The sequence below is a fragment of the Pinus tabuliformis genome, chromosome 1_2 (assembly GCF_031772625.1).
Source record: "Pinus tabuliformis cultivar Carrire ecotype Pingquan chromosome 1_2, CPIR1, whole genome shotgun sequence".
NCBI classification, from domain to species: domain Eukaryota; kingdom Viridiplantae; phylum Streptophyta; class Pinopsida; order Pinales; family Pinaceae; genus Pinus; species Pinus tabuliformis.
This window is the reverse complement of record NC_142298.1, coordinates 881,060,063-881,075,680: the sequence shown is the minus strand read 5'-3', so window position 1 is coordinate 881,075,680 and position 15,618 is coordinate 881,060,063. Positions and strand designations below refer to the sequence as shown.

At 39.6% G+C, this 15,618-nt stretch overlaps 1 protein-coding gene across 1 annotated transcript; it reads right to left on the bottom strand.

Annotated features, from left to right (window-relative positions):
- Positions 1 to 12,676: 12,676 nt before the first annotated feature.
- Positions 12,677 to 15,303, bottom strand: LOC149208775 (cytochrome P450 734A1-like). Its single transcript, XM_089394143.1, has 5 exons — positions 14,932 to 15,303; positions 14,596 to 14,819; positions 14,187 to 14,431; positions 13,484 to 13,871; positions 12,677 to 13,394 (listed from the first exon to the last, which is right to left on the bottom strand). The coding sequence occupies exons 1-5, from the start codon at positions 15,284 to 15,286 to the stop codon at positions 12,957 to 12,959; spliced, it is 1,650 nt and encodes a 549-aa protein (XP_089250269.1). The 5' UTR covers positions 15,287 to 15,303; the 3' UTR covers positions 12,677 to 12,956.
- Positions 15,304 to 15,618: the final 315 nt, after the last annotated feature.

Sequence of the window (15,618 nt, the reverse complement as noted above, 5' to 3'; positions counted from 1 at the left end):
TGACATCTGAAGCTAACCTTCTCCCACTGTCGGGTTGCTAACAGACATGAGTTTAGGAGATGTTCCTTAGTTTCTTCAGCCTATTTACAATTTGGGCAGATGGAAGGGCCGTGAAAACTCTGTTTCCTTAGATTATCCCAGGTAAGGATTCTATTTTGGCACAGCAACCAGAGAAAGGTGGATATTTTTGGCTAAATTGGTGGTTCCCAAACTTTGTGCCAGAGGCTATCCTTGATAGTATGGTCCCTTAGTATTATATGATATGCTTCCCGGGAAGTGAAGGTACCTCTCGTTTCATAACCCCATCTGATGATGTCTTTCTTATCTGATTGGCGAATTTTCCTGTTTGAGAGTTCTGTATCTAGGCTATCTTTGATGGATTGTGTGGCTTGCCCAAGAATGAGGTTCGAGCATAACCATTGCCTATAACCTTAGTTGTGAACTTCCTCCCAAAGTTGATTTACTTTGATCGTCGATTGATCTACCCAATCTTGAAGCTGGTGGGGCATGAGTAGGTCCTTCAATTTTGTTGGAGCTTATACATTTTTGCACCTTCTGGTGGTGTGAAATTTCTCCATGTCTCTGTTATCAGGTTATGAAAATCGGGGTGATTCAGCCAAAAGGCTTCAAAGCGAAAGGGCCTGCGAACATTGTCTCCGGGTCTTTGCCAGTGAAGCCTAATAGGCCAATGGTCTGAGCTATAGAGTGGCAATATAGAGGCCAAGAGATCCCCACCAAGATGTATTGCATTATCAGAGATCAGGAATATGTCTAACTAAGATGCAATTTGGTGGGCATCTTCACGCTTGTTGTTCCAAGTATGAACACCATTGTTGAATTCCATATCTATAAGCATGTTGTTATGAATGTAGTTTTTGAAGTGCGTGCTTTCACAGTCCAGCTTGATCTGTCCTCCTCTTTTTTCCTCCAATCTTGTAATCATGTTGAAGTCCCCTCCTGTGATCCAAAGTGGATGGGATCTTTCTGAGCTGATCTGAGTTAGGGTGTTCAGTGTGTCTACTTTGTTTGTTGCCTCCTGGGGGAAGTAGACATTATTTAAGTGTCCATGAACATTTGTCCCTATTAAATGAAACTTGGCCTGAATAAAGTGCTTACTAGCATGTATGTTGGTAAGTGTTATAGCTCTATCATCCCAAATGGTGGCTAGCCCTCCTGAGGCTCCCATGGCTTCCACCGCCACTTATTTGCTTCCTAGCCATGCTTTGGCAAGGATCTGATCCAACGTTGTGGAATTACACTTGGTCTCCTACAAGAAGAGAATTTGAGGCTTTTCCTTTTGTAGAATGTTCTTTATTAATCGTCCCTTCCCCGGGTTGTTGAGCCCTCTGATGTTCCATTAGATGAGCTTCATGATTCACAATTGGGAAGGGGATTATAGTATTTGGTGAGCTTGGAGTATCTTCCAGATTCCACCAGCATCTCCCCTATGTGGATGGTTCTCTGAAGATCGGTTTTCCATCCTCATTTCTTGTTGTCTTTGAAGATATTTCTTCCATCCCACTGACTACTAGTTTGGACGCCTAATGATCTTTGCTTCTGTGCTCTTGAGAGAATTACTTCTAAGCTCTCTAGCTGTCGCTCAGTAATTTTATCGTATTCCTTTTTCTTACAAGCCTGTTCAAGTCCTAGTATATCTAGATATCCGATGTCGAAGCTCTCTAGTTCCTCTTCCATGTGTTGTATTGTTTCCTTCTCTACCTCCGTATCATCTACAATCGTGAGTTGCATCTGAGTGCTATCTACCTCCATACCTTGACCAGTCCTTTTTTGCATGTTACTGGGAGAGGGCGTTTTGGTGTCCATGGGTTGCTTAGAAGTGAGGGCTTTCTTTGAGCTTGATGGAGCAGAATGGGCGGAAGTCTTATGAATGGCTTCAGGTTGTTTCTGATTATCTAAAATATGAACCTCCAGCTAGAGCAGGATTTCAAAGTTGTTGCTTGTTGAAGGCAAGGAGGTGCTGGTGACAGGTTTTTTGGCTAAGGTAGAGGGCTTTTCATGGGCCTTTTTGCGATTGGGAACTTTGGTGAACCCATCCAAGTCAGATTTTTCCATTGAAGGGGTGGTCGTGGATTTCATATTGGAGGGACAGTCTCGGAATAAATAGCCCAAGGAATGCCATTTTCGACATCGGAATGGTACATTCTCATAATCTATTATTTGTAACCATTCATAATCATCATGGTAGAGGCTTACTGTGTCCGAGAGAGCTTTGCTGAGGTGCATGTATACACAGATCCGCGCATAGGAGGTGTATCACTTCAGCTTTATCTCCTCTTCCACTTTGATGAATTCAGCTAAACCATTCCCAATGTCTCGCAAAGAGTCTTCATCCGAATACTCCAAAGGGAGAGAATAAAGGTGCAACCACACCGGGGCCCAGCTTAGATCTTCTTTGTCCAGGTTAAAGCGCTCGATCCATCCTCTTAGGTATGGCCCTGCTGCGTTGAAGAAATATGGTCCTCCATCCAATACCCTATTTCCGTCCTCCAGACAATTGAAAATGGCAGTAAAGAAGCCCTTAGGCCCTAACTCTAGTGTTATGTGCCCTTTTGGTTTCAATTTGGTTGTGATCCAGCCGTGCAAAGCTTTCTCCGTTGGCCAAAGGCCTATGCACTTTCCTATCAAATCATGATCCCTCATAAACTCGATCTAAGTGTTGATGCACTGACTTGGGAGCTCGATTTTGGGTCTGTCGACTGCTACCAGCTTGCAGGTGTTTGACGTCAGTCATGGTTCTTCATTTGTGTTGTTATTTGTTGGCGTATTTTCATTCTCTATTGATGTATCTTCTGGATGGTCCATCCTGACATTTTCATTCTGTCATAGGCCGTTTTCCGTATCAGCGAGGGGAGGCATCATGTCCTCTCCCTTAGGGGGTTCCATTGTGCGATAGTTGTTCCTTATTGTGCTGTAGCTACCTTATGACTGAAGGTTAATGGCAGAACGGTGCAGTCTGTGAAGCTCTCCCAGTTCCAGAGCAACGTCAAACCCTAAGCGCTCCGCTCTCCATTTTCTTTTTTTTGACATAACGGTTAGTTTTTATTTAAAATTTGGCAAATCATCTACCGAGGACTTTAACACTGAAACCCTGTATTTCCTTGTTACAATCGGTGGGGAAAGAAGACTTTTCTTTTGAATAGTCTGCTAAATGAGTTACACTGTGAATGTAGATAGAGGCTTGAAAAAGAACTTGATTTGGTTTCAGAATGGTGCCTTGAAATTCTGCTGCTTTTGCTTTTCGTGGCGTAGCTTTGCTTCCTAACTTGCAGAGAGGAGATCTAATGCACCAGAGTGTCAAATCATCCCAAGAATCACTGCATTTGCTTTTTGAAATGTCTGGCAGAGTGTTATATAGTGTTCAAGAATTCCAAGAGCAGTAAATTTGCCTTGAAGAGGCCCTCGTGAACTCCCCAGCACCTACCCAGATGCAGCAGTGAGTTCTAATGACGAACAGAGATTGAAAATGCCATGGTTGCATTCTGAATTTTCCCTTGTGGATGAGTCCATGTTTCCTAACAGCAGCCAGCTCAAAATGATTTGGTCCCGAAGTTTGGAGAATTTTAATCAGCGAAATGCTCAAAGGAACAGAGGCCCAGACAACTCCAGAATTAAGGAATGTCGCAGTCCAATTCAACATCATTTACTAACAGAGATCTCTTGCTCCTGAGAGAGCCTAGGTTGGCTTCCAAGTTCTCCTGTGAGTTAATTTCCTCAGAACATGATAGAAGGAGATTTTGTGGAACTTGGGCAACAATAGTCTGATTTTTTTTAGGATGGGGGCTAACTGCACCTGAGAAGGGATCTTTTGAGAGTTCATAGCCTGTATAATTAGTCTAGAGTCTCCAAAGACTGAGATGGAGAGGAGATTCCTCTTGATAGCCAGATTTAGACCCTGCCACAGAGCAAGATCCTCTGCTCTGTTGTTTGTTTCAAGCCCCAGACCCCAAGCAAAGCGCAGCTCAGTTGAGCCACCTGGGCTTAAGATAACTCCCCCACCACCCGCCTTTCCTATGTTACCTTTAGAGGCCCCATCGAGGAATAGGTAGTGATCATCCAAAGCAGATCTCCATTTGATGAATTCATGTTCTTCCAGACGAATTTCCCAATGAGAAGGGGCTTTAGCAGGAGGAATTGATCTATTCTGATGATTTGGAACAAGCTATTTTAACCATTGTTCTTCCTCGTTGTCTAGAATCATGCCATTTCTTATGGTGGGTTTGGTTTCTAAGGCCTCCCCCAACAGAGCTTTGAACTTAGTGATAAATCTGACCAGGTTACAACTCTCCTCCCTAAATATTTTGTTGTTCCCCTCCAACCACAGTTTCCAGCATGTGAATTTGGGGATCCACATCCATCCAGTCTTGAGAAGGCTTTTTTTGGAGAGACAGAACGGGGATAACTTGGCCTAGTTTCTTAGTAGGTCCTGAATATTTCCTGGAAGCTTTATTTTTTCAGGTCCTAACATCAGGACACCCTTCCAAACTTCTTGAGCAAAGGGGCACAATAAGAACAGGTGGTTAGCCGTTTCTTCATCTGATACATAAAGAGGGCACCTGGAGGGACCTTCCATTCGACACTTCCTTAGGTTATCTCTAGTGAGGATACTTTTATGCACCAGAGTCTAGCAAAAGAAGTCAATTTTGGGGAAAACAGGAAAAGACCAAATAAATTTCCATTGAGTTGGCTCTGGGGGGACGCTAGGATAGCCATCATACTTTTGTAACCTTCTACTGCTGAGTAAGAGCCTGAAAGAGAACCCCACCCTCTTTTGTCCTTAGAAGAGGCCTTTAAGGGAGATTTTTCTTGGAGAAATCCAACAATAAATTGGCTTCACCATCCAGCCAATGATGGACCTCCCCCAAATGCCAACCATCCCATAGACTTTATGCATCAATTGTCCATTTGGAGATGTCCCAAAGGGTTTCCAGATTGCTGGCCTGAAGCCAAACTCTGATATTTTCCAGTTCTGCCATCTAATTCAAGGGCCGATCTCCAAGAATCAAATATTCCCAAATTTTTAATTTTTTCCCATTACCTGGGATCCAATAAAGCTTATGACTGAAAAGTTTCAAAGCTGTGAGATAGAGTTTGAAAACTGGTGATTCTTTGGAAATTCTAGGAGGCCGGTCTAAGCACCTGAAACGCTGCCCATGAAAATATTTTTTCCACAAAACTCTCTTGCTCCAACTAGGATTCCGAGAAACAATGTTCCAAAGGATCTTGGAGCCCAGAGAAAGATTTTGGGCTACCAGATCCCGCATTTGGAGACCTCCTTCCAAGAATGGCTTCTTAATAGTGTCCCAATTAACTAAATGGAGCCTTCTTTCATTATTTTTCCCTCCCTCCCACAGAAATTTTCTCAGGAGACCATCCACTTTACTAATAAAGGTTTTAGGGGCTAGTATAATGGAGTTCTAATAAACTCGGAGACTTATGAGAACAGATTTCATAAGGATTACCTTCCCAACATTATTCAACCATGAGGCTCCCGAAGCTTGTATTCTAAGTTTTAGCTTGTCTAGTAGGGGCATCCAGTGAGCTAGCTTAGGATTTGATTTGAAGATTGGGATCCCAAGATACTTAAATGACTCCCAGGTCAGGGTTCTTTCCATTTCTAATAGCCTTGCTATGTCTGTCAAATCTTTGATCGAGCAATTCCAGCCATAGATCGTGCTTTTTAGATAGTTAATCTTGCTGCTCGAAACCTCCCTATAAATGTCCAACTCCTACTTGAAGGTTCTAGCAGAATGTATGCTAGCTCCTCCAAGCAATAATGTATCATCAGCAAAATGGGCATGATTTATGTCTTTAACATTGTGAGCCATTCTCAGGCCTAACAGAGTTTGGATCTGTTGACTGTAGTCTAGCTAGAAGCTGAGCACCTAAGCTTGAATGGTGTAAAGAAGCGGGGACAAAAGGCAACCTTGTCATAGCCCCCTTGAGGCCTGGAAAAATTTCGTTGAATGACCATTAACCAGAGGCACTATCCAAGGGGAGGCAATGCAGGCTTTCACCCAAGTTATGAGAACTTTTGAGAAGCTAAATTTCTCCATCACAAAAAAAAAGGAAATCATGTCTCACCCTGTCAAAGGCATTCGTCAAATCTAGCTTAATCACCATGCCTTTCTCTTTTTGATGACAGCTTGAATGAATTGCTTCTTGCACCAACACAATATTGTCAAGAATCTTTCTCCCTTTTATGAATCCTCCTTGGTTTTCATGGATGATGACCGACAGAATTTTCTTAATACAGTTGGCTATTACTTTTGTAATCAGCCTATAACTTGTATTACACAAAGAGATGGGCCTGAATTTGCTGAAATTGGTGGTGCCTTTGTCTTTCAGAATCAAGGCAAGGAAGGCTGAGTTGGTACTGCCTCCAATCTTGGTGCAGGTCTGAGATTTATGGATCATTCTCAGAAGGTCTTTTTTAATTGTAGGCCAGCAAGTCAGGTAGAACCTTGCAGTGAACCCATTATGGCCTAGGGCTTTATTCGGATCCATGCAATCCAAAGCTTCTTTAATCTCATTCATACTGATTAGAGCAATAAACATAATATTGTCAGAATCTTGAACACAGTGAGGAATAAGATCAATCAGATAGGCTTGAGAATCGATAGAAGGGTCTTCCGAGGCAGAGTAAAGATCTTTGATGAAGGAATGGGCTACTCGCTTTATGCCTTCAAAATATTTAACCACAGTGTTTCGATAGTGAATTTCATTTACTGTTTTGAAGTGCTTGTGGGCTTCAGCTTGCTTATGGAAGTAGCTTGTATTTTTGTCTCCGGCCTGTAACCAAAGATTTCTGGACTTCTGTATCTAGAACTCTTCTTCATCCCTACTTGCTCTATGGAGAGATTTTTGCAGCTCTACCTCTTTTTGAAGAAGGATTTGAGTTACATCGGAATTCTCCATTGTTAATTGATGGCCTGCTAAACTGTCATGCATCTCCTTTCTTTTGGTGGTGGGCGTTTTCAACCTTTTAACCCACTCCTTGAGCTCCCTTCATTTTTTCTTCCCACACAAAGAAAGGGGATCCTTGAACTTGCCAGTTCTAGGCCTCGGAGACCACCTCCTGGAATCCTTCTTGATGAATTTATAGAGAACTGAATCTAAAGCGAATGGGGCCAAGATTTCCATCCAAGGAGAGCTCAAGCAAAAGGGGTTTATGGTCAGAGGTGTAGTTCGGCAAAATTTTAGAGGTGGCCATTAGACCACAAGTCAAGAAGGAGGATTGGATTAGAAATCTGTCCAGACGAGTAGCAATGTGGTTGGGGCCTATCCTTTTGTTTGACCAGGTGAATTTCCCAGATGTGGGCTTGATATCCTCCAATTCCCAATCTAAAATGAGGTCTTCAACCGATTCTCTAGCTGGGTCCCTGACCAGAGAGCCCCCCTTTTTCTCCTCTGCAACTAGCGTAACATTCAGATCCCCTGTACTAATAATATTTTATGGGTTGTGCAAGAAAAGATAGGACTGGAGAGAGTCCCAACAATTTTTTTTCTCAGATGGTAAGACCGGAGCATAAGGATTGAACATACATACTTGGTGGCCAGATTCTTTATGGAGGAGCTTAGTGAGTAGCCAATGGAGGCAACATTCTTCGTGAATCAGATCATATTTGGAGCTGTCCCAAAAGGAGGCAATCCCTCCAGAGGCGCCTCTGGCGCTGACTGCTCTCCCTTGGCCTTTATGCTAGATTGCTTTGCTTGCTTGGAGGAGTAGAAGGTCCTCTAGTTTTGTCTCCTGAATGAGAAGGATTTTAGGTGAGTACATCCTTACAGTGTCTTTCAGAGCTTCTTCTTTCAACCTGCCGCTTAACCCTCTGCAATTCCAGGAGACATACTTCATTATTTACTGGCTTGGAAGGTTGTGGCTCCTTTTGGAGCCTGACCATGCTTGCGCCTAGATCTGGTATTCATCATTCCTTTGAGAGTTTTCTGAGAGCCTTGGAGAACATCCAGATAAGTTTGTTCCTCTCTTTGTTTCTTCTTACTCTTTCGACCCTTGGCCGACTTGATAGGAGTGACTTGCGAGCTGTCTGAATCTAAGACTCCATCTTCTGAAGCTCCCTCAGAATCGGAGCCCAGACTGATGAGCTCCTCGTTTTCTTCTTTTTCCCCTTGTTCATCCTCTGATGGAGGAAGAGTTGACATTGCCTCTGCTTCTTTCACTTTCTTCGATAGGTCTTCTGGTTCCTCTTGGGTTCCAATGGCATCTGTCTTTACCCCAGAGGAAGAACCCTCTTTTGGAACTTCTTTGGCTTTTGGTTTAGGCTAGGGCTTCACCAATGGCCCTGAATTTTTCTTCTCAGTTGGTTTTGGGACTGCCTTGCCCTTTTTTATTTCTTTCCATCCTTCTTCGTCCACTTTGTCCCCGGTTGGAGCTTTTGGACAATTTCGTTGGAAGTGTCCATGTTCGCGACAGGTTGTGCATTTGAAAGGCAGTTTCTTGTAATCCAATTTTTGATAGTGATGCCATTCTCTGACTATAAATTTTACCGCTTCGGGCAATCCAGCTTCCAGATCGACTTCCACACAGATTCTTGCACAGGTATATTGGCCCTTGTTATCTGCTTTGTCAATGAAATGGCTTAGGCCATTTCCAATCTTCTGCAAGGTTTGATAGCTCCAGCAATGAATCAGAAGATTGGGAAGCCGGACGCAGACTGGGACCTCTTCAGGGGTATCAAATGAGGGATCGAAGTCAGGGGTCCACTATTAAGATACAGACCCTAATTTCCCATAAAATATGGACCGTTTCTGAAAACCAAATCTCGATCTTCTTTGGAGGTGAACTGGAAAATGAAATACCCTCTTCCGACAACATAGCAGATCACATTCTTTTCCAGCTGGGACCTCCAATTACGTTGGATCCAGTCATATGTTGTTTTTGTAGAGGGCCAGCATCCCATAAATTGTCCTACCAACCCTCTGTCAGCGAGGGCTAGGGCGATTTTTATCGGTTGGTCTTCTGGCAGGGTGATCTCAAGAATTTCCCCCAGTTTTTTGATGAATTTTGGGACTTCTGGAATCAAACGCTTCTTCCCTTTCTGCGAGAGAAATCTTCTGAATGGTTCTTTTAAAGAGATTAGTAGGGTGGGAGAAGGCTCCCCTCCCCGAGGGGCACTCATGGCGGCAGCTACACTCCTCTACGATCGCAAAACCCAGACGCAAACGCTGTGCCAGCAGCAGCACTCGCCGGAGGAGGGAGGTAGTGCCTGATTGCAGGGATGCCGGGAAGGATTGAGAGCCCAGCAGCAGGGGCTGCTAGGCAGGGGGCTTGCGGAGGGCCGTAAGCGCCGAGGAAGCAGGGGCGCAGGAGCTCCAGTTCAAAACGCGCTCAGATCACCCTGAAACTCAACACTGCCCTCCATTTTCATTCGAAGTGAAATATCGTATTAAACATAGGTTTGATCTAAAGTGGTCATTGTTTTAAATATAAAGTTTTGTCTTAAAATATTTTTGTCTCAAAATGTTTTTGTCTTAAATATGAAGTTTTCTCTTAAAATAATTTCGTCTTAAATGGTTTTTGTCTTAAAATAATTTTGTCTTAAACTATTTTTGTCTTAAATATAAAGTTTTGTCTTTAAATTTTTGTTTCAAACTCATTTTGTCTTAAATATAAAGTTTTGTCTCAAAATATTTCATTTTAAATTATTTGTGTTAAATATAAAGTTTTGTCTTAAAATATTTTTGTCTCAAACTACTTTTGTCTTAAAATATTTTTGTCTTAAACTATTTTTGTCTTAAATATAAAGTTTTGTCTTAAAATACCTTTGTATCAACCTATTTTTGTCTTAAAATTTATATTTAAGACAAACCAATTGATATTAATTTTTAATGTAAAATAACTAAAATAAAAAATAAATTTTTGAGACAAAAGATTTCTTTTCTCTTCGAAAATGTCTCAAAAATACCCTTGTTGTAGTAACACAGTCACCATTGCGACCGGATACAACCTATGTTAACCGGTGGTGGCCGATATTATAAAACCTATGTAAGCATAGATACGAGGTTGTAAATATTATAGCCTCCGAAAGACCAGACAAAATCTTGGCGCCCAGTGGGAAGACTGCGCTCTGGATGGATAGGAAAGAAAATTGGTTAGGAGCCAAGCTATTAACCCAACATCCCCAGATGTAAATACATTGAAGTCGTGAAGTTATCAGGGTTTACCTGTGAGCAAAACGTGAAGGCAATAACCTCATACTTCGACAAAGCCTGGGTAGCTGCACGTCCGACGAAGCACCTAACGTGCAAACACCAAGGGGAACTCATTTTCCAACTGAGAAATCATAATGGATGTAATCTAGCAGTTGCAACACTACATACCCGACAACAGAGCATGCAGGAACAAGATCCAGCGGGCGGCAATTCGCAGAAAATTTTCGGTGAACCGCGACGTGCAAATGTCCAAAAGGAGCAGGGGGCCAACCGGTTCGTTCCACCTTAATTGCCCATAAATCATTAGAGTAGCTCGATGAAAACCCTACGGATTCGACAGTCAGATCCTCTGGAGGTGGGTGATATCTATTTTTTTGAGAGGCTTACGTTTGTTTCAGCGCCACGTTTCTTGATGAGATGGAACCATTAAGGATAATGTACATCAAGCCAAAGCCCAAACTTAAGGAAGACAAAAAAAGTTATGTAGACTTCGGTTATAATGAAAAATATATGCAATACACTATATGATACAAAGTTACAAGTTAAGGTGTAATGTTGACGAAAATTTTATTGATATTTTTTTTTTTTTTTTTAATTAATTTATCACCGCAATTCCTAGCTAATTTGGAGAAGTTCACCATTGGTCTGAACATTAGTGTGTGAGTAGGGAAAAGGTATAAATATCTTTTTTTAATGGGTATTGTTGGATGCTACACTAAATTAAGAATATGATAATTTTAATTTATTGAGAAAGAAAATAAAAATATTAACATATATTTTATTATTTTTTTACATTACATTTAGACATCTCTCGCTTACTAATTTATAGATCACTTTTTTAACAGAATAATGAAAATTTGTTGTGTTTAACTTATTGTACTTTTTATATATAAAATTGTTTTATTTAAAATAAAAATTTAAATATTTTATTTATGATTAATAATTAAATTTTGTTTTTTTCTTTTTTCACTATTTATGAAATATATTAATTATGAAATATATTAATTAACATAAATATTCGGATGTTTTATTTAAGATATTTATGGAAATGAAAATATAAGATATTCTTTCTTCTCTTTTATGGTTTATTACTTTATGTGTGCATATTAAGTGGATAAAAATTATATTATTTAGTATAAACATATTTTATGGATGGTTTAGGTTGAAATATTATTTTGTTAATATTTTCTATTAAATTTATCTAAACATATTTTATTTATTTTTTAATATAATTATGTTTTAATTCGAATTCTAGCTTTTGTGATCTATAACTTGTTAATTTATGAAGATTTTCTAAAATTGACACTGTGATTTTTTTCCGAATATCTTCATAAATTAATATGTTTTCATTTTTATATATTTAAATTATTAATATTATGTTATAGGGCTTGTGTGGTTTATGATTCATATAAAATATCTTTTGAAAAAACACATAGTTATTTTAATGTAGAAGTATTTAAAACTACTTATTATGGGAGTCGTCTAAGCACGGGAGACGAATTGACCCGACAGTCAAAAGTGGTTGAAATCTGGGCAAACTTTTTTTTTTAAAATCTTGTAACAGTGTTTTTGATGGTGGAAATGGATTTAGCACCATCAAAAACGTCTAAGACACCTAAAATTTTGAATTTTAACAATTATAACTTGGATTTAGAAAAATCTTTGCCGGATTTTCTCTAAATATGACGAATTTCCATAACTTTCTGGGCAACTCCTCATCCTCGACACCTAAAATTTTGAAGTTTAACAATTATAACTTTGATTTACAAAAATCCATGCTGGATTTTCTCTAAATATCACGAATTTCCATAACTTTCTGGCAATGTGTAAGGAAATACGTTTGTCATCAAAGTCTAAATTAGTCTAAATTTTGATCATTTCGACTAAAATAAAAAATATAAAAAAATCTAAAAATCTAAAAATATTAAATAAGTATAAAAGACATTTAAATAATGTAAGCTCATAAAAAATTTACAGATAATCAATTTAATCCCTCTCCATATTAAATTTATATTTAAAATAAATTTATACTAATCATATATATTAACACAAATATATTAACACAAATTTAATTAGAAAATATTTCAAACTATGATTAACACAAATAAAAAATAGAAAATATTTTAAACAATTTCGCACTCCCATTTTGAAAACATGTTTTAGTGAATGTGAAGTTATATAAATTCTATATGGTCATACATTTTCTACAAATAATTTATAATATACATAATAATACATTTGTTTTTAAAATTCATACATGCTAAATTTTTCGTAGATTTTTATTTTTGCAGAAGTTAATAACCATGTATTTCCGTTGCCGTCCTCGGATGCCCTTCAAAGGGTAAACGAAGTAAACGAATTTCCATACATGATGGCACCACCCCCTAATAATTCGATACGATTAGATAAAATTAAATAATGTTATAGGCTAGAATAGAGCAAGAGGACATGTATCTTCCAAACATTACATTGATACATTGATGTGAACTCTTCCAATACATTACATTGATACATTGATGTGGACTTGTCCAGGAACTAAATTATCAGCGGCCGAATCTCGTAAACAATGGCCGCAACGGTAAGGTCATTATGGATTATACATATTAGTAGGGCATTACTGTCACACATATGAAGGTAGGAGAGTCGTGGATCTGTCTTAGGCTAGAACCCCAATAAAAGACGCGACATGGCTACTCATGAATTATGATATCGACATAGCTACTAATGAATTATGACATATAAGTTGCAGATGACGAAGAAGAAAAATCTCACGTTGAACTAGGCAACGGACGCAGGATGATCTGAGCTCCATGCTGAGGGTACAGCATCATGGGAACAGTGGGCGCATGTCTGTACGAAGGGGAAATCTCGAAAGAGAAACGCTGTAAAATCATTGACAAAACAAGCTTGGCTTCAATCACACTGAAATTTCGCCCTATGCAAGCCCTCGGCCCAACACCAAACGGAATAAATGCCAATGGATGTTTTGCGGCCCCTGCAACTCCCATACAAAATCTTCCAGGATTGAATTCGTTCACATCATCTCCCCACAAAGTTTGGTCATGGTGAATGGCCAAGATTGGTATCAGTAGCTCCATGCCTTGTGGAAGATTAAGACTCCCAAGATTGACTTCCTTCTTTGTCCGTCTGACAAGAGCTACTAAAGGCGGATATAGTCTCAGAGACTCCTTCACAATCATGTCCACCTGCAAAAGAAACCAGAAATCAAATCGAAAACAAGTTCTCTTTCCTCATAAGTCTATCACCCAATTAGAAAGAAACATGTTGATCTTACAATTCTGAGTTTGTTCAAGGTATTTCTGTCTGGATCATCGTTCCCGCACACGTCTAGCACTTGCTTCCGAGCCATTTGCTGCCAGTCTCGATGGATGGCCAGAAGGACTACTGTCCATGTTAACATATTTGAAGTGGTCTGCTTGCCAGCAAAGAAGAAGGTCTTGCATTCCTCTATTATATCTCCAATTCCTAGAGCACACGCACTAGTATTAGCATGGTCTGCTGCGTTAGTGTTTGCTTTGGCTAACATAAGCCCTAGCAAATCACTTGAAACGGATCTCGTACCGCCCGTATCCTTTTCTCGCCTCTTGATTAGCTTTATCAAGGACCATCTGAGTTCCCTGGCGAGTTTCCATTGATGCAGGCTTTTTTGCGTAGGAAAAAACCTGAGACATATTGGAGCTTTCTCTTCATAGTTAGACAACCACTTAATTAACTATACATTATGCCCTGATTGTACAACATCAAAATTTAAAGAAAAGCATGATAGGGTCTAGACCTAAACGTTGGCTTCCACTTTCTCAAACAAAAGTCTCCAAAAGGAACCCAATCATACATAAATGAAAATGTATTTAGAATATAGTGTACTGAAATTTTCTAGTAGTGGCAAAAGATTTGCGTGTGATAAATACCGTAAAGAAACAATATTTGATATAAGCATGGAATATGAAAAATTCACTATCCACAAAGGAATATCTGACCTCCAAAAACACGCAACAGAAAAATTTCTTAAGGCTTCTACAGCAAAGACTAACTGCTCAGACTGCATACGAAATATGCATCTTCCTTCCTCGTAGTTGGTGCCAAAACCTGCTTTTGCAATGACATCTGCACTAAAATTCTCAAACTCTTCACAAATGTCTATCTCAGTCACGCCTGCTTCAATGGAACATTTCCATTTATTTAGCATATTCGTGGTACTCCAGGTAATCACAGGAATCAATGCCTGTTGAGTACACAAACAACCATACCAAAATTGAAATATAGAGGATTATATGCATTTAAAAAGTTTAAGAAGAACTGTATATCTTCTGATCATATTTAAGAAAAACCAATTTAAATATATTATTCTCAAGTTCTCTGTGAAGAAAGCTTATTTGAATATATTACTCTCAAATTCTCTGAGGAAAACGCAGGATTTATGATTCTTCTGTGTTGCGTCCACTTCTCGCCTTTCAAATTTGGGAGTCCATCACCTTCCAATTTCTTCACAATAGGATGAGGCTCTGTTTTTTCATAATCATCATGCTTGAATGAGAATATCTCCTTGATTAGCTCGGGCTCTGCAATAGTTAGTCTTGCAGTAGGGCCAAACCAGACCAGAAAAGTGCTACCTATTAAAAAAAAAAAATCAATAGAGGTCCAGTCAAGATGACACTTCCAACCATAATTTCAAACTTCGAAAATATAATAAAATCGACAATATATTGAGCAGCAGTACTTCACCGTAGGACTTCCTCCATTGATGGTAGAATGGCAGAACTCGAGCTAGAATATCGTGAGAAAATCCCATAGTCTGGAAACTCGCTTGATGCGCCATTTTCACCATCTCTGTGGCATTTCCAAGAAATAGCTTATACGGAGGGCCTCCTATGCCCTGTGATTCAAAATGCCTCTGTATTTTCAGAGGCTTCCACCATACAAATCTTATAACTTCCGTGATTATTGTAACAACAAGTACAGCTGAAGCCACTAAACCAGAAATCCACAAATTTCCCTCCATTATCCTAGTAAGACTTCGTGCATTCACAATATTAACAGCCAAAGGACTATATAATTTCCTCAGGCCCGAACATTGCATGTGTCTTTCACCCTCGAGTGAAGTGGATAGGTGAGCAATGTTCCGTTGTTCAGCTCCAAGTCTATTTAATACAGTGATAGCTGCCTTACGGATCTGTTGCTCCATCACATGAGCAGCCATGTTCATTGCCGTATTCGTTGCCATATTTTTCGCTGAGAATTGTAGATGAAAATTCTAGATGATATTGACTGACCGAATGTTTTCATCGGGCATTTGATTCTTCTCGAAAGTAAACCTTGTGTTGGACAGACGTGTCACAGAGAAACATTGATGTAATTACTTTTTCTGGCACTCTCAGTCTCTCATTTCACCGCTTGCGCATACAGACATGT